Here is a 17280-nt window from a genome sequence, read left to right on the forward strand (position 1 = left end):
CCCGCGCGTCTTCCCTAGGCACGGCGGGCGGCCGTCCTCTTTACTGAGGCCGGAAGTACGTAGAGTCACTTCCGGAACGGCGTCAGCCCTTCCCCAAGATGGCGCCGGTGCTTGGGCGCTGATTGCTCGGGCGACGTGCGAGGCCCCGACGCTCTGCCCGCCGTTCACTTCCGGCCGGCGGCCGCCGACTGGGGGAGAGCGGCCATGGGGTGGCGGGACCGGCCGGCGGCGGGGCGGGACGGGGCGGGGGTCTCCCGCCCGCCGGCCTGAGGTGAGAGCGTGGCGGAGGCCGGGCCTGGGGGCGCGGGGCGGGTATGGGGGGGGGGACTCGGTTGTGAGGCGGGAGGAGGAGGCCTGGCCTGGGCGAGTGGCGGCGGGGCAGAACGGTGGTGGCCCAGCTAGGGGCCGGTTGGACGGTGGAGGGGAAGGCGGGGAGGCGGCTGCTGGGTGGGTTTGGGGGACCCTGGGGGGTCTGGCTGTGGGGCGGGATGGTGGGGGTCTGCGGCAGGGGGGCGTGATGGGGAGCACCCGGGGCAGGCTGCCGAAGCGTGGGGGGAGCCGGTGTGTGTGTGTGTGTGTGCTTCGGGTCGTGCCGGGAAAGCGGGGTGAGGGTGAGCGCGGGGAAGGGTTGGAGGAGGCGGTTTGGCTCAAGACCCGCTTGGCTGAGGAGGCGGGTGCTGCGGCGGTGAGGGGCCTAGGGGCAGGTGGGGAAGGGGATGGGGGTTCCCTGCGCCTCCAGGGCTACGGGAAGCAAAGCTGCCTGGGGGAGAGAGGGGGACATGCCCGCGACCTGAAACCACTGTGCTGGGAAAGGCTTTTTGTCTGCCCAGCTGCTGATCCGCTCAGTGACCTTGAGCGGGTCCTGTGCCAAGCTTCGCACACTTTAGAGCACATCGGATTTTTTTGTCTGGCCCAACGTAAGAGCCGATGGCTTTATCTATAAGGTAGGAGGGTGGTTTGCTGTGCCAGCTGCCTAGCTCTTGTGCACGGCCTTCTGCGTACAGGAGGCGGGGGGGAAGGCAACACGAGGCTGTGGGTGCACTGGGAAGTGCTGGCCTTAGAGTGTCTCTGCCTCACCGTTTACAGAGAGACAGCTGCTCACAGAGGAACTGCAGATCTTCAGTGAGGCTGGTTTTATATCCACTTCCACCCTGGGGTAAATTTAAGGAGTGCAACAGTAAAGACTTTGAAAATGGAGTTGCCTACTTAGACCAGGTTCGGCATAGCGTGGCACAGATAAAAGCCTTCAAGTCAGAGAGACTTGTAGTGGATTTGTTTGATCTCGTGCTTTCCCACTTGAGAGGATCTCCACAGGCAACCGCGTATAGTGGTTGGGGCTTGGAAAGGCGGCCCTGCCGCCTGCTTCTGGATGGTTCCCAGGCTGTCATGCTGAGGCATTAGTATGCTGAGCAGGAGACATCCTTGGCCAGGGGTACACAAAGGCCCTGTCTCTGTTTGCCAAAGAATCGTATTTAGGTACAGCTGCAGCAAAAATGGTTTGGAGAATGGATTGATGGGGCTGCATTAAAAAGAAGATAAATTGGGGGGGGGGGGGGGGAGCAGTGTCATACTAAGTTGCAGTCTGTGTTTAGAAGACTGAAAGTATCCTGTAGGTCATACCACAAACTAGCAAGATAGCAGAAGCAGGTACAGTCTGTTTGGTAATCCTCTGCTTTAATTTCGAGGCAGAAATTCAAGAAATGCTTTTCTATTCATTGTGAGAAGTCACCATCTGTATAGATCTATTGAAGTGTAGTTTGGGCGTGGAAACTGTTCAAGTGTTGAAGTACAGAATGGCTCCGTGACCTGGGAGGGAAGCTGGTGTACTTGTATTTCATTTTGGAGGCCAGATTAGTTCTTTTGAGATTTAGCAATTACTTTTATATCGATCTCCCCCAAATTACTTGAAAGATCATCAAAGAATTGCTGAAACTGGATGCAACAGGTTCACTGCTCTGAGTGAGGCCCTAGATTTAATTTCTGGAAGAATAAACGCTCTCAGCAAAACTCTCATCTTGGCAGAGCAAGAATTGTGGCTGTGGTGGTCAAATCAAAGCATGCCTGGTGATGCCAGGATGCCTTCCATCTTCACCTCCCCGCAGGAGGAACTTATGGCTTTGATTGCTTGTGGGCCCTGGGATTAAAGTGACATTGTCTTTCTAATTTAGATCCTGAATGAAAGTAGTTATTAGTAAGAGTCAAAAAAAAGTATAGTTATTTCCTCAAGGAGGTTATGGCTAAAATTCTAAAAACAAAGCACTATAGCACATAAAACTAAATAAAAGTCAAGGATACATTTTTTATTATTATTTATTTGTTTTCCTTATGCAGCAATGAGTATTTTTTTTAGTAGGTACACCTTATCTTTCACATGGGGAGCTCTGTTACATATGGTTCCGTTTTTGGGTGGCAGAGGAGTTTGGATTATGGACTAAACCCTCAGGTTTCACCAGGAAATTGCATTGGCTAGACTTTTTTTTTTTTTAAGTAAAATATTAAGCTAGTGGGGCTCCTAACAAGAACAAAATAATGTTTTTGTAGGTACTGTGTGCAGATAATTCCTGTGTAGGAAGCTTTATGCTGTCTAATTATGCCTGTATTAGTGAACCAGTAATACTGCAATTATAATTAAAGCAAAATTACTTTTCTTTAGACAGGCCATGGTATTTGTTATGCGTTACCTGTCAAGTCAATTGACTGTAACAATGAAGTGTAGTTTTCTTTGTACTAGGTGAAATAGGGTTTCCCCCACCCTCCCTGTTGGACCTGGATGCTCTTGGGTATTTTTAATTTCACTGCCCATCAGCAGGAGCCGTGGCAGCCTGTAACGCTCTTCGCTGATGTTAAGCAAATATTTTGTTGGCAGATAGGCAATGAAATGGTCTGTTAATAGCATCCCCCTTACCTCCCCACCATAATTTCATAATCGTAATTTCCTCTCTGTGCCAGAGGTAAATAATCACCCATTGTTTTGTTATTGCATTTCTAAATCAAATGGCTCTTGACTGTTTGAGCTCTCTCTCCATGAAGCCTGCAATTTGGAGACATTTACGCTATGGCCTTTCTGCATTACACTGATAATGTAAAATGGCCCCCAAATTGGTGTATGGCATTGACCACATCTCATGTTAAATTTGAGTTCTCACTCAGTCTAGATTCAAAGTGAATCTGTTTTCAGATCTCTGGTTTTGGCACACTTCTTCCAGTTTCTGCATCTGCAAGTGGAGCTACTTGGTATTGCTCTGCTCTCCAGCAGTTCCGCTTGTGCCTGTGCACAGATTTCAAATGCCCATTTGCCAGAGCCTGGAGTATAAGCTGTGATGCAGCTGCAGTCAAGCCCTTTCTAATAATTTAGCAGTCTATTATTCCTGAAGACTCGTAGGCTTTTTTTGATATGGAAAGAAAGTCCTTGTGGTCAGCGAAATAATCAGTTTCATGCTGGGTTGATTCTCTGAGATGCTCTTCTCTTTTTGCTTGTATATGCCTGGCCCTGCAAGGAGGTTCACTTATGCCAAGCTTAGTTAATGATGCACCAAGTTAGAGCAAATTACAGCCAAAAGGGAGGGGAGGTGGAACTACTGAGAGTCTTGTCCTGGGGAAGCAGTTGTTTGTGATTACCGGTACGTGACAGCCTGCGGGATGAGACACAGCGATAGTGCATCAGGGGCAGGAGCCAGGTTCAGGAAGGGTCTGCTGGTGGAGGCTGAACCAGGACCTCCCCTCCTTGTCCCTCAGTTCCTGGTACTCTGAATGCTGCGGAAAGTGGAAGCATGGCAGGTTTGTGAGTGTTACCATACGAGAATGATGATGCAGTATTGCAAGTGAGGATGAACTTTGCTCACTGAAAAGCTCAGTTAGGCATTGGTCACGTGAGAGATCCCTGGGCTGTGATTTTTAACCCTTTCTTTTCAGGGTCTTGGTCATCAACGTGGAGACTCTACGTGGCTGTTTGCATTTGCCTCGTTCTCCCATCGTTGCTCCTCTTTTCATGACCTTCTCTTCCCCCTTCCCTGGCATGCATCACCCTCCAGATTTAGGAAGGTCGAAATGGAAATGCCCAGAAAAATGTATCTAATTTGTGCAGGGAATCTGGAAATGCAAATGGAGACCTGTCACTTCCTCCTTTGTACAGAGCCTGGAACTGAAAGTGACATCCTGACATCTAGGAGCATCACAAACCCGGAATGACTGGGGAGAAGCTGCTTTGGTTGACAATCCATAAACCTGCGTGTTTGTTAAAAGGTAGTGCTTGCTGTTGGAGCAGTGCTCTTCCTCTGTGGATCTCAAACTGCTTTGCAAAGTCTGGCAAGCTTTGCTTTGCAGCAGAGTAGTCTGGAACTGTAGCGAGAACTGCCATGTATGCAGACTGCTGTTAGAGTTTAACAAATAGCTACGGTGACATCAGAAGGTGCCACCATCAACCACGTGATACGGCCCTGCTTCCTGAGGTTACAGTCCCACCACTCTGCCAACAGAACGGTTTGTGCAAGGGCTCTCTGTGTACTTCCGGAAAATCAGCAAAGTTAGGTGACATAGGCTGCTTTAGCTAACTTAGGTACTTCGTCATCTACTGAAAGTGTGTCTCATTTCAGATGCCAGCACTTCCAGTCTAGTCAGTCAAGATAGGAGGGCTGAGCCTGGATCTGCTCTGTACTTTTGAGGTAGATCTGGGGCATACCACCTCTCCTACCCCACTCCAAGGAGTCATGGAAGACAAACGCAACATCCCCATCATTGAGTGGGAGCACCTGGACAAAAGGAAATTCTACGTGTTTGGGATTTGCATGACTATGATGATCCGGGTGAGTGTTTACCCTTTCACACTCATCCGGACACGGTTGCAGGTTCAGAAGGGCAAGAGCCTATACAATGGGACTTTCGATGCTTTTGTGAAAATCCTGCGGACAGAAGGGACAGCTGGGCTCTACCGTGGCTTTTTGGTCAACACTTTCACCCTGATATCTGGACAGTGCTATGTGACGACATATGAGCTCACTCGAAAGTATGTGTCACGGTACAACAACAACAATGCTGTGAAGTCTCTGGTGGCAGGTGGCTCAGCCTCCCTGGTGGCCCAGAGCATCACGGTGCCCATTGATGTGATCTCCCAGCATCTCATGATGCAGAGGAAGGGGGAAAGCATGGGCAGATTTAAGGTGCAGAACCAAGATGGCAAGCGGATGTTGGTCTTTGGCCAAACCAAGGACATCATTGTACAGATTTTCAAGGCTGATGGCTTTAGAGGCTTCTACAGGGGTTATGTGGCCTCGCTGCTCACCTATATTCCCAACAGTGCAGTCTGGTGGCCCTTCTACCACTTCTATGCCGGTAAGTGAAAGGAGACATTGAATGTGTCTTATCCCAGCAGATCTAGAAGCCCCTAAGATCAACTCTGAAACTGTGGACCCAGTGTGATTTGCTTTCTCTCTTTGAGAAAAAGAGAGAGGGAGCAGAACCTGTCTTGAAACAAACAGCTGTATCCAATTTAAACGAATTCTGCAGATGTTGGGTGGAAGTTTAACAAAGTAGCAGTCTTTTAAATGCAGAGCTAAAGAATAGGGGTTTGAGTGCTAGAGGACTTAAAACTGGATGGCTCTAGGCAAGAGGGACTTGATGCATCTACTTTAACTTTCTCTTCCGCTAATCCCAAATAATGCTTACTTTCTGCCTGGAAGTGGCGAAGGCTGTTGTCTGGCATTGGACAGAGTTCTGAAGCCACCATGCAAGTATAGTTCGTCTTTCAGTTCACATGGACTCGGGAGTCTTGTATATGGCAAAAAGACTTCTAGAGCCACAAATCTCAGCAAAACCAAACAACAGGTGGAGACAAAGGCCAAATCTTCCATGGTTTTGTGTCTTAAGATCATGCTTCAGTTTCTGTAGCTTTAAAACTGGCACCAAACCTTGTGATATAAAACTACACTTAACAGTATGTTCTCTCTCCCTAGCTCAGCTCTGGTAATCCTCAGGGTGTTCCCAAATACTAAAGATGCTGGCCAGCTCAGATTTACTTTTTTCCCCCGATAATCCTTTAGATTTCTGTCATGCAGCTTTGCATGTAGTTTTTAGACTAATACTTACCTAATAGTAATCTGCCTAAAAGTGATGATAGTGAGAGGCTTGGATTTCACTGTACTAGGCTTAAAGTATATATTGGAAATCACCTGCTTTTAAAAATACAGGTGTCTTGAACGTCTAGTTTGCTTTTCAGAGTGGGCATATTCTGGTAAGAATGGGGAGCATTGGTTACGCATCAGTGCTGCATTTAAATGGCAACAGCAGCTTGGGATGTTGGTCCAGTCTGAACTTTTTGGGAGCGCTTTCTTCACTCTCTATGTCAACAATTTTTAATACCAGGATCCACTGTATTAATTGTAAGACTTTCATGCCAAAACGGTTCAAAAGTGGACCTCTAAGAACAAGCAAGTTGATATGGACAGAATGGAGCTTGCCTCTTTCAGATATTTGCTCTCTTACCTAGTCTTCTGCAGTGGAAATCAAAATGATGCTAAAATTAAGCCCCAGCTGTCAATACATCTCTGCTTTGGCTGCCTTTTCTTGTCCTCTGTCCCTGGATAGTGTGCTGGTCTCGGCTGGCAGCAGGGGTCGTTGAACCTTCCTCGGGGCTCAAAGTACACTTTTGGCAGTGATTCAGATCAGTGTTCTGGGTCGTGAACAGAGCAACTTACTTCTTTTTTGCCAGATAGACACAACCACCACATCATCTGAAGAAACTGGGACTTTTGGACTGTCTTCCGTACAACTTTAGCCAATAAAAGTGTGGGAGATTCAAATCCTGTTTGCCAGGTAGCAGGAGCAGAATGAGGAAATCCCTGGGATGAGCAGTACGTAGTGCTTATCTCCTTAGAGATCCCACAGCGGGATGCCATACAGGTATCACTCGGACAGTGTGCTTGGTGGTAGTGACAGCTTTCTGGATCTGTGCGAACCTCTACAGACAGCTTCTGATAGTCTGGTGTAAAGGTTTCCCCCGTACCTTTTAAAGGGGGGTGAATGTTTCCATGTTCTGTTTTGGGGACATAGAAGCTTATTCTGCCCTGTTTGCCCAGCAAGTCTGAGAGCCTGTGTTTGAGCTGATCAGACACTGTATGATGGAGCACTGAGCTGCCGGGGTGTTTACGGGCTTGCTCCCTGTGCTCTGCTAACTTCCTGGTTGATGTAGAAAGCACCACTTAGACATGCTGTGGGAGGAGGTGACAGGTTGTAAATCAGGGATTCTGCCCACTGCAAATCAGCCTAAATTAGCAGGTGGAGTTAAGGAACTGATAAGCAGCCACTCATCTGAAACTTTACTCTCTCTCTCTTCTGTTCCCAGAACAACTTTCTAGCTTGACTCCTAAAGACTGTCCCCATCTCCTCCTGCAAGCTATATCGGGGCCACTTGCAGCTGCAACAGCTTCCACTCTCACCAACCCCATGGATGTCATCAGGGCTCGGGTTCAGGTAAGAGCTCAGCCTGCTTGGCATGTCTGTCTGCAACAACAGCATGATGCAGGGGTGGGGTTCGGTCTCAGCTCTTTGATCTCTGTGGCTTCAGGTAAACTGCTCCCCTTCTCTCTCTGTTCGTAGGTTGTTTTGTCCTAGATATCATGCTGCTTAATTTGCACTTGGCATTAATAGGAGGCAGCTCAGGTAGCAAGGCTGGCTTTGCCTACTTGGGCTGCTCAAATGAGGTTCCCCAGCAGATGTGGCATCCTTCAGAAAAGGAGAGGTGCTTCTAGCAGTGTCAGTTTTAGTGAGACTCGAGCTGTCGTGTTGATCCAGCCCCTTCTAGATGGGCACAGATGGGAGGAAGGAGGAGACAGGTCTTAGAATCCCATTTACTGCTGCCTCTGTAGGACTTCTTTCTTCCCCCCTGCCCCCCTCAGGGAGTTCTGGAGATGAGAGCAAGGTTATTGGACTGGTTGATCTGTAGTCTCTAGAGTCTTCAGTTGGAGCAGAACCCCAGAGCAGCTCGGCATGAAGTCTGGCAGCTCAGTGAATATTTGTTCTGACTTTGCAGGTGGAAGGCAAGAGCTCCATCATCCTCACCTTCAGACAGCTCATGGCAGAGGAAGGTCCCTGGGGCCTGACTAAAGGTCTCTCTGCCCGCATCATCTCAGCCACTCCTTCCACCATTGTCATCGTGGTAGGGTATGAAACTCTGAAGAAGCTGAGCCTCCGCCCGGAGCTGATGGATTCGAGACACTGGTAGAGGCAGCTAGTGGAAGAGAAACTTTCCTTTGAACCCTCCGAATTTGGACCGTCACGGTTGAAAGCTCGGGAGTAGAGGAGAGGCAGCTGCCATCTCCTTTGTCTCTAGCTGGTTTCATAGTACAAGGCAGAAGCAAGAGCAACTGCAATTCACCTCTTTAGATTTGATTGTAATACAATGCTCTGCTGCTGTTTCTGCTTAAAACCATCAAAATGTGACCTTCAGCAATGTGCTGTTTGCCTGTGACAGTTCGTTCAAGAGCAGCCAGGTGTGTGAATGCATCCTGGCAAGTTCTTAATTCCCTTTTTTTAAATTAAAGACTTACTGGCTGAAGCAAAAAGCCAGTTTATTCTTTAAATTATTTTAATCTTTGCCAAACTTTTGAGGAGGGGAGTCTAACAGGCTGCAGCAGAGCCCTCTGGTGGGTTGGGTGCTGATTGCAGTTGTACTGTGGGAAGCTGGAAGAACAGAATAGACAAGTAAATTTCTCCAATCGCCCACATGTATTTCTAGAAGATGTGAGACGAGAGTAACCTGGAACCATTTAAGACCTTATTTACTGCATTTTGAGTAGATGTGTACATACCTTTTTTGTATATTCTTGGAAAATGTTTCCCATCTCTCATCCTTCAAACAGCAAGTTGGCTGATAGGCAAGTTAGGAGTTGAGTTGGCTGTTTGTAATTAGCCGATGGCAATTTTGACACCTAACCTATGTTTTTAATCTGTTGTTATTTAATTATTTTATTTTAGGGCAGCTTATTCTGATTTCTGGGGGACTGAGTGGTTGTTCTGTGGCCTTGTTCAATGTGAGTGTCAATACTGCATGTTCAGGGTGGCTGCTGCCACTTCCCACCTTTAGTTAGTTTAAGCACAAACAGATGCAGAGTTTGGAAGTGTCAGATTGCTGTGCTGCCAGCCACCGAGACAAGAACTGAACGTGATGTGAGCTACAACTGGATGTGAGGTGGGGAAGAAAAAAAAGCTCGTACTGGCTTTTGATCCAGTTCAAACCTGATTGGCATGTTCATATTGAATAAGAAGTAATGGTTCACTAATATTTTGTAAGTTTAAATCCTGCTTATCCTGTTTGGGAAGGGCAAGGACGGTTCTTTACACACTCTTGCTGGATCAAAATCTTAAGCTATGGTCTGTGTTTTTTACCAGATGCAAACTTGCAATTGAGTGATGAAGTAAGAGCCTACTCTTTGGGGAGGAGGAATGAAGGGATTGTTTGACTTCACTCTGCTGGTCTCAGTATTTGAGATTTGCCTCTCGTGATGCAAGCCCACACACGGTGCTCATCCCAGTTAGTTGTATGTCTGAGAGGTGAGAGATACGCCTCCAAATAACAGATGTATCACCGCCTCTGTTCATCTCACTGCCATAACAAGGAATTCTTGGTTGTAGCGTTGATCCTGCTGAACTGTGGCTGCTGCCAGGCTCTTAGCTGTCTTTTCACGTGGGACTTGCTAAGTGTGGCTCTTGCCTTCATCCTGACGTCTGCAGTTCAGCCCGTGCAGAGACTGGATGTGCCACAGTTTCTGCTGGAGGTGGAACAAGTGCAGACAGATGCTGCTGAAGCTGGGAGAGAGACTTCTGTGTTTAAGGGCAGAACTTGGTTATAAGATACAGTACTCTTTAATGGGGTTGAAGATGAGTCATCAAAGGCCTTTTAATCCCACCTTTGTTTTCTGCAGCATTAAATAAGGTGATGTATACCCAAGCCACTGACAGAGCTGTTCAAGCAGCGTGTTCTGCAAGCTGCTCTGCCATTACATTTTTGTTGTGTAAAAGACCATGCCAGTTGGCTCTTTCTGTAATAGCAGATTCTGCTCTAAAAAGTGGAACAGCAGCATCACAAGATTGCAAGGAAGTATCCTGCACGTATGGTAGCACTGTTCTCACACAAAGGCGGTAGTAACACAGTTATTAAACAATAATAATCGGACCCTGCTGTTTACTAGCAGGGTAAGTCTCGGTGTGTGTCACAGAAGCAGGAGACAGCACAACTGTAGGGAGACACTCTCAAGCTTAATATTCCTCTCTTAACCAGCAAAGTTCTTGACAACTAATAAACTTCAGAGACCTTCAGTTTGACGCCTGAGTTTAAAAGTGCGTTAGTCTCAGTGAATGTGCTTGCCAGGGGAGCCTGCCAGTTTCTGTCATTTCACAATGATGCTTTCTTGGTTTTAATGCTTTGCCTTCTGAGTAGCGCTAGGAGGGACCTGACCAGCAGAGATTGCCTGAAAAAACAATGACAGTGACTGCACACAAAGCTGAAAAAGCCAGGAAAAAACAGGCTAAGGCACATGTAGTACCTGAAACCATGGATTAGTTGCAAGCCCAGATCCTCCTTTACAAACTGAGGTTAGTTCTGGTTAGCTCTTACCAGCAGTGGCTTGACAAGGGAAAAATTGCTTTTCCCTCTCTTTCTGTGCTGAACTTGGATTATTCTTCCCCCTTTGAATTCTTCAGGCTCGATTGTTTTATTTCATTAAATGATTGAGAATATTAGTCTGTGAGGGGACTTGGGTGGGGGTTTCCATGGGGATATCAAGAGAGGGACGGCTTATTGTATTTATCACTCTGCTTCAGGGGCTACATTGCTGTTTCGAAGCAGTTCAGCCCCTTGTGATTTTTTTTTTTTTTATTACTTTTTTTTTTTTAAGGCTTAAGCCCTCCTGCCCTGTCCCGGAGGTGAGCTGTCTTCTGCAGGCCTCGCGGCCCCGCCCCACGGCCCTCGCGGCCCCGCCCCACGGCCCTCGCGGCCCCGCCCCACGGCCCTCGCGGCCCCGCCCCACGGCCCTCGCGGCCCCGCCCCACGGCCCTCGCGGCCCCGCCCCACGGCCCTCGCGGCCCCGCCCCGCCGCTTCCCTAAAGGCGCCTCCTCGCGCTTCGCGTTGCTGAGGGGGGTGGAGCGCTCCCGCATGCGCAGTCAGTGTGGGCGGGCTCCGCACAACCACCAATGGTAGCGGCGCCGCGCGGTGGCGGCGGCCAATGGGCGGCGGCGGCGCGGCCGTTGGGCGGCTGGACATGGCGGCGGAGCGGAGCGGCCCTGAGGAGGCTGCGGCGGGCGGCGAGGACGGCCCATCCGTCCAGGCGACGCCGGGCCGCGCCGAGGTCTTCGCCACCGTGGTGGACACCTTCCTGGAGAAGCTGGTGGCAGCCGGGAGGTGAGGCGGGAATGGGGGCCGCTATGTGAGAGCCGGGGCCTGGCCGAGCTCTGCCGAGGGGAGGCCCCGGGCCCGGGCCCGGGCAGTGACACACACCCCCCCCACCCCCCTCCCCGCCCCTCCGGTTTTGCAGCTACCAGAAGTTTGCAAACTGCTACCGCTGCTTCTACAAACTACAGCCCGAAGTGACCAGGAGCATTTACGATCAGTTTATATCCCAGCTGCAGACGTCTGTCAAGGTGAAAGGGGAAGCAAACCCTTAGGGGCAGGGGCTGGGGGATGCGCCTGCCTTCGGAGGGGCTTCAGGCCCAGGTGTGGAAGTGCTGAACGTGTTGCTCTTAAGGGTAGCAAATACATTTCTTGAATGGCAAAAGCAGAAAGTTAAGACTGCTCCCCAGAGATTCTTCCAGACCTCTTTGTCTTCTCCAGAAAGAGCCATGGAATCATAGAATTGTTTAGGTTGGAAAAGACCCTTAAGATCATTGAGTCCAGCTGTAAACCTAACACTGCCAGCTCCACTGCTAAACCATGTCCCCAAGCACCACATCTACATTCTTTTAAATACCTGCAGGGACGGTGACTCAATACATGGTGATTTCCAGGATGTAGCCATTGTCCAGGGAAAAGCGAGGGCTCACAAGCGGAATGATGCCTGTGTCAGTTCAGTTTGGGTCCTGCTGAATCCCTGTGGTGTACTTCCTTCACAGGATGAGATCCAGGAGGTAAAGAATGAAGGGAACCTGGAGCTGCTCTTTAATTCACTGGATAAGATGGTGGAGGAGGCAAAGAACCAGGAAGAGCCTGCGTGGTATGGATGGTCTGGGGAGCATGTATGTGTGGAGGCATATTCCTTCAAGGGCGAAAGTCAGCTCCCGTGTGATGTTTGGGTTGTGTCGATGTGCCCTGTAGGCCTTGTGCCACAGGGGAATTTTTTAAACCTCACATATCTTAACAGCAATGTTGTTGCATCTAAAACTTCCGAAAACAAGTTTTATCTGTGCTTCTCTAGGTGATGTATCTATGCTTCCTCTCAGCACAAGGAGGAGGTTAGTGCTGCTGAGACCAGGGGGAGGTAAACTCAATCCTGAATAACTCAAAAGGCTGATGGCATGTTTTAGCCACAGCTACTGTTCTAATAGCAGAGCTCACATCAACACTTCTTGTGGGGATGTCTTGCTCAGGGACTCAGCAGGCACTGGAAGTTGTACACGCTGCCTTTTCTTCACCCTAAAGACAGGCTGGGTCTTTTTAATCAAAAGCATCATCACGACTTCTTGTTTCTGTGTTTGGGGATGTTAATTACACCCTGCCTGCCTCCAGGCCTCAGCTAATGGCAGAGTTTTGGGAAGGACTCCTCCTGTTCCTTCACGTACAGTGTTAGGGGGCTACACAATGGGGTGCCTGTTAGACACGCACGTTCTAGCTGTCCTCAAGCATCCAGTGCCAGAGGAAACTTGCTGGAGTTGGTGAGCTGATATGTTATGGCAGCAACTCAGCTTCCAGCTGAGGTGCGCGAGACTAATTGCTATGCGAGACAGTTGCTCTCTGGTTGTTTCACATCCCAGTTTGTTCCCAGGCGTCCCAGCGGGATCCCAGAAGAGGACATTCGCAGTGCTATGGTGCCGTACCTCCTTAAGCACAGGTCATACTTGCGGAAAATCCTAAAGGAGAAGGAGGAAGAGAACAGGAAGGTAGCAGAGTCTGTGCTTGCAGGGAGGAATAGGATTGGAGAGCTGCAGCAGCTGATACAAGCTCGCAAACATGCCTGGCAGGTAAAAATAAAAAAGAAACAAATAAAACCCCCTTCTCTTTCTTTGCAGCATCAGCCTGAAAGAAACACTGTCCTGTGTTTTGACACAGGATATCATATTTGACTAGCAAACGTCTGCACTATATTTAAGCCCTCCAGTTATCAAAGGCCTCACCAAGAGCCATATACTGCCAAAATTGGCCTGGGAGGCCTGGGCATTTTCACTGGAGATCTTGGATGTTTTTTCCTGTGCCCTGGATGGGGGTTTCTGTGGGTGAGCCTGTGAGATTAGTGGGTTGTATTCCGTATGTGGTGGGGACGTCAGTGTATATAACGCTGTGTTTCTACCAGCTTGCTTTGTGTCCTGACCGCTGGCATCTACGGAAAAAAACACTTTGCTGAGTTCCATGGTGGTTGTTTTCCTTCCAGGCAATTAGTAAAGAGCAACGAGAACTCATCATGACATTCAAGGAGCCCCAGTGAGGACGTGGGGAATTTCTGCAGGTTTCATGGGGGGAGTTTATCCTCATCTTTGAAGCGTGGACAACGCGGTGGGAAGCGGGACTCTGTATGTGGCGTATACAAACCACGCAAACTCACATTCTTCTTGTCAGGCCAGAAGAAACTTGCAGTGGGACTGAAAAGCTGCTGGACTTGCACAATTAGATCAAAGTTTGTGAAGAAATAAAAAAGAACACAGCAGGATCTTTGGAAATAGATGACAATTTCCTATTCCTTGCCCAGCTCAACAGGGAGGAGAATCCTACAGGTCTGATAGCCAGAGCATGTCTGTACACTCACACGCTTTTTTAGCATTGTGACAGGCATGACTCTAGCTGACTAAAGCCAAATTTGTGACCTTGCAGGTATTTCAGATGTGCATTAGAGAAAAATAGGTGCCTTATGCACAGAGGCTGTGCTGTGCACAGGAATGAGGAGCCAGCAAGCTGTAGCACACAAAGCCCGCAGTTGGGTAAATGCTACCATGGCATTTTGTACAGCTGGAGCATAAATAGCCATGTCAGACTCTTGCCGCATTTTTGCAGTGTTCGTTTTCAGTATCTGTGTGTTTAAACAATTGTTCACCTGTGACCCATCAGAACAGACATGTCAGCAGCTGCTTTATCACAGCAAGTTCCTCGTTGCCATTTATTCTTTTTTTCCAGTTATTTTCCAACCCTGCTCCCCTCCCAGCCAATACGCACTGAGGGCGCTTCTCTGAGGACCGCAGTGTGAAGGATCCAGGGAGGTGCCGTTGTGTGTGTGGAGATGAGCAGAGGTTAGAATGGCCCTGCCTCGACTTTGTGGGCTCATGGCAAAGGGATTTAATGTTTTCCTGTGAAACCTGCATGTTGACTCCTGGAACCAAACTGGGTTTGGTTTTACCCATCTGGAGTTGTTCATTACCGTCTCATCAGAAGTTTGCCAGCCAGGGAAGCCGGGACTCACTGGAGTCTGCCTGGTGGGGCATTAGTGAAGCCCTGCAAGCGAGGCGTATCTTCAAAATGGAGAAAAAGTCCTTCCTCTGGGCTGGACAGATAACGAGGAGAGTCTTACTGAGCCTGACACAGACTGATGGTGAGTCTAATTCCAACAGACACCAAATCTGCCAAGGGCAGCAGGTTCTCTGGTCACCTGTTGTTCCTCCTCACCTGTTGTGCAATTCGGCTGTTAGTGCCTGCCATCCCAAGGAGAGACTGTGCCCTGCGTGGTGGGGAAGTAATACAAACTCTGAGAACAACAGTGGCGATTTCCACCAAGCGCAAGCCTCTGTTTTCAATTAGAGGCAGCCAGAGACTGCGACTGACTGACTTAGGCATATTTTCCTTCTGTCGTAAACAAGACTTCCCTTGCTGCATTATAATCTAAATAAATTGGAGCTGTTGTTCCCCCAGTCTTGGCTCCTGCTGCATGCGCTTGGCCTGCATACTCTATAGTTTATGGGTTTGTTTGACAAAGGCTCTGGCTTCAGCATTTCTCTCCTCCTCCGCCCCAAAGGCTCTGGTTCCGCTTTTCAAGACAGGGCTGGGATTTATAGGATCTGAAAGTCTGGAAAGTGGTCAGGATCCCAAAGAGGAATGTCACCCCAGGTGGCCCTGGGGGCTCCTACTGCTTGGAGCCCTCCTGGAGTTAAATAGGAGCAAACTCCAGAGGTGGGTGAGCACCCTGAGCACTGCTGGGGCCTTCTGGCGAGTAGGAAGTAAAAGTATGTATGAACAAGAGATCTCCAGCTGCTCTGCTCCCCTTCACCTCTGCTCGGTGCCTGAACCACAGCAGTAGCACACTTTATGTTCTCTCAAAGTCCTGTTTTGGGGTTTTAAGAGGTGCTGGACTTCTTTCCAAGATCCTCTTTCTGGGAGCAGGCACTGCCTGGGGCCCCAGCCCTGGCACACAGCATCTGCCCATGGGATGTGGCATGGGAGACCTGCGTGGAGACAGAGGGCCAGGGCGCCTGCTCACCCTCTCGTCCTGGGTCACAGCAGTCAGCCCCGGCAAGGGGCTGTGACAATGATGCCACAGAAGGAGCACATGCTGGTCCCCGAGGCAAAAACTGGCCAACAAGTCCCCAGTGGCCCTGCATGGAAAGGAAAACCCCACAGGTTTTGGCAGGAAACTCCTAGTGTGGCAGCAACCCTGCTGGGATCCAGCAGTGGGAACTGGGACAGACCAGTCAGTGACTGGGGAGTGCAGTAAGGGGTCCCACCAGTGCCCCATCTCCCATCCCAGTTAGGGACAGGTGGGGACTGAGTGCTGCCAGGCCGGCAGGGCTAGGGCCCACCAGCAAATCTCCACTGGCCTGGGGCCATGTTTCCCTCCCTGTGGGCTCTGGCTGGTCAAGGGGGAACTGAGTTCACCCCAAACCACAATTGCCGCCTGTGCTGGCGGCTCCCGGCCCCGGCGGATGTGCTGGAAATAACCCTGGCAGGACCGCGGGGCCCCTCCTTGGCGGCGGTCGCAGCATCCTATAAAGTCTCTCGGGGACCAGGGTCTGCACTGAGCACAGCACCCGTGCAGAGAGGCACCATGAAGCCCCTCGTCCTGCTCACCCTCCTGGCCCTTCTCACTCTTGGCCTCTGCCACAGAGGTACGGGGTAGTCCGGGACGGAACAGGGTGATGGGGGCTGGGGCGGGGAGGATGCCGTAGGAAAGGATCTGCTGTGAGCTGGAGGGAGCAAAGGGGCTTGGAGAGGGGTTTGCTGAGCCTTGGGGCGGAGGGAGCAGGGGGACAGGGATGGGGACACCCTTTGGCAGGGGTCTGGGTGAGGGGTCGGGGGGGAGTTGGGATGAGAGCCCCAAAAGGAGGAGCAGGGTGAGGGCACAGCCTGCACAGGGCCTTCCAGAGCCCATCAGCTGCCCTGACTGTGCCGTGCCATCCGTCAGCTGCTGACCGCTCCCTCAGCGCAGATGACTCGCCCAGCTCTGAAGGTGAGTGTCTGTGGCCGGATTTGTCCCTGCTGTCCCAGGGATGGGGGCACCCAGCCCTCCATGACCCCCTGCTATGTCCCTGCAGCCTTCGTCTCCAGACGCGCCAGCGCCGAGGTGGTGCGGAGACACAAGAGGAATTACATCTATGACAGGTAGTGCTTGACCCCATTGTGCTGGGGACTGTGTCCCCCCCCTCTGGGTGACATTGGGGTGGGGGAGCACACATTCCCCATCCACCACATCATAAAATGAAATCCTGGTTTTGGGAGGGGCCCTGCTGGCTGGGCCCTGCCCCAGTAGCCTCCAGCCCCCAGCCCTGCCCCAGGAGCCTCCAGCCCCCACGGACCCTCCAACATCTCTCATCCATCCCCAGCAGCGTCTATGGTGCCGTGCATGACCCACTGGAGGCCAAGCGTGAGGTGTGTGAGTTCAACCCTGACTGCGATGAGCTGGCTGACCACATCGGCTTCCAGGAAGCATACCGGCGCTTCTACGGCCCCGTCTAGCCCCCCCACGCCCCCCCAGCCATGCTGTGGCCTTGCAGGTGCTGGGTCTGAGCTCAGAGCACCAACCTCCCTCGAGCAGCCCTCCTTTTACACCCCCTTCTGTTAACCATGAAAAGAAATAAATGCACAAATGGTGTAGCCAGCTTGTTCCTAGTCTGAGGGGATAGGTGCGAGACCGCCGTGGAGGTGCCCCATGTCATCCCCACGA

The 17280-nt window shown here is 50.5% G+C and overlaps 3 protein-coding genes across 8 annotated transcripts; all 3 read left to right on the forward strand.

Moving 5' to 3' along the window:
* The first annotated feature begins 64 nt into the window (after positions 1–64).
* SLC25A44 (solute carrier family 25 member 44) lies at positions 65–10314 on the forward strand. Of its 6 annotated transcripts, none has more exons than XM_069795668.1 (5): positions 65–271; positions 3913–4242; positions 4593–5328; positions 7337–7464; positions 8024–10314. In XM_069795668.1, the coding sequence occupies exons 3-5, from the start codon at positions 4707–4709 to the stop codon at positions 8213–8215; spliced, it is 942 nt and encodes a 313-aa protein (XP_069651769.1). In that variant the 5' UTR covers positions 65–271; positions 3913–4242; positions 4593–4706; the 3' UTR covers positions 8216–10314. The 6 variants fall into 6 exon arrangements, with proteins under 6 accessions (XP_069651769.1, XP_069651772.1, XP_069651768.1 ...); XM_069795671.1 differs by having other exon boundaries at positions 4133–4242; XM_069795667.1 differs by having other exon boundaries at positions 3913–5328.
* Positions 10315–11155: 841 nt separating this feature from the next.
* PMF1 (polyamine modulated factor 1) lies at positions 11156–15034 on the forward strand. The gene is made up of 5 exons (XM_069795680.1): positions 11156–11390; positions 11524–11629; positions 12098–12198; positions 12967–13162; positions 13570–15034. Exons 1-5 carry the CDS (start codon positions 11215–11217, stop codon positions 13621–13623), a joined length of 633 nt encoding a protein of 210 aa, XP_069651781.1. The 5' UTR covers positions 11156–11214; the 3' UTR covers positions 13624–15034.
* Positions 15035–15703: 669 nt separating this feature from the next.
* Positions 15704–17238, forward strand: BGLAP (bone gamma-carboxyglutamate protein). Its single transcript, XM_069795682.1, has 4 exons — positions 15704–16225; positions 16522–16566; positions 16652–16718; positions 16940–17238. Exons 1-4 carry the CDS (start codon positions 15946–15948, stop codon positions 17070–17072), a joined length of 525 nt encoding a protein of 174 aa, XP_069651783.1. The 5' UTR covers positions 15704–15945; the 3' UTR covers positions 17073–17238.
* Positions 17239–17280: the final 42 nt, after the last annotated feature.

This window comes from Haliaeetus albicilla, chromosome 10 (assembly GCF_947461875.1).
Source record: "Haliaeetus albicilla chromosome 10, bHalAlb1.1, whole genome shotgun sequence".
In the NCBI taxonomy this organism is placed as follows: domain Eukaryota; kingdom Metazoa; phylum Chordata; class Aves; order Accipitriformes; family Accipitridae; genus Haliaeetus; species Haliaeetus albicilla.

Excerpts from the sequence above, each read along its gene's own strand:
- SLC25A44 (XM_069795667.1), top strand. The coding sequence starts at position 4,707 with ATGGAAGACAAACGCAACATCCCCATCATTGAGTGGGAGCACCTGGAC. Across the intron at positions 5,329-7,336 it reads CTTCTACCACTTCTATGCCG|AACAACTTTCTAGCTTGACT; the intron begins GTAAGTGAAAGG and ends TTCTGTTCCCAG. Across the intron at positions 7,465-8,023 it reads TCATCAGGGCTCGGGTTCAG|GTGGAAGGCAAGAGCTCCAT; the intron begins GTAAGAGCTCAG and ends CTGACTTTGCAG.
- PMF1 (XM_069795680.1), top strand. The coding sequence starts at position 11,215 with ATGGGCGGCGGCGGCGCGGCCGTTGGGCGGCTGGACATGGCGGCGGAG. Across the intron at positions 11,391-11,523 it reads AAGCTGGTGGCAGCCGGGAG|CTACCAGAAGTTTGCAAACT; the intron begins GTGAGGCGGGAA and ends CCGGTTTTGCAG. Across the intron at positions 11,630-12,097 it reads AGCTGCAGACGTCTGTCAAG|GATGAGATCCAGGAGGTAAA; the intron begins GTGAAAGGGGAA and ends CTTCCTTCACAG.
- BGLAP (XM_069795682.1), top strand. The coding sequence starts at position 15,946 with ATGTTTCCCTCCCTGTGGGCTCTGGCTGGTCAAGGGGGAACTGAGTTC. Across the intron at positions 16,567-16,651 it reads TGACTCGCCCAGCTCTGAAG|CCTTCGTCTCCAGACGCGCC; the intron begins GTGAGTGTCTGT and ends ATGTCCCTGCAG. Across the intron at positions 16,719-16,939 it reads AGGAATTACATCTATGACAG|CAGCGTCTATGGTGCCGTGC; the intron begins GTAGTGCTTGAC and ends ATCCATCCCCAG.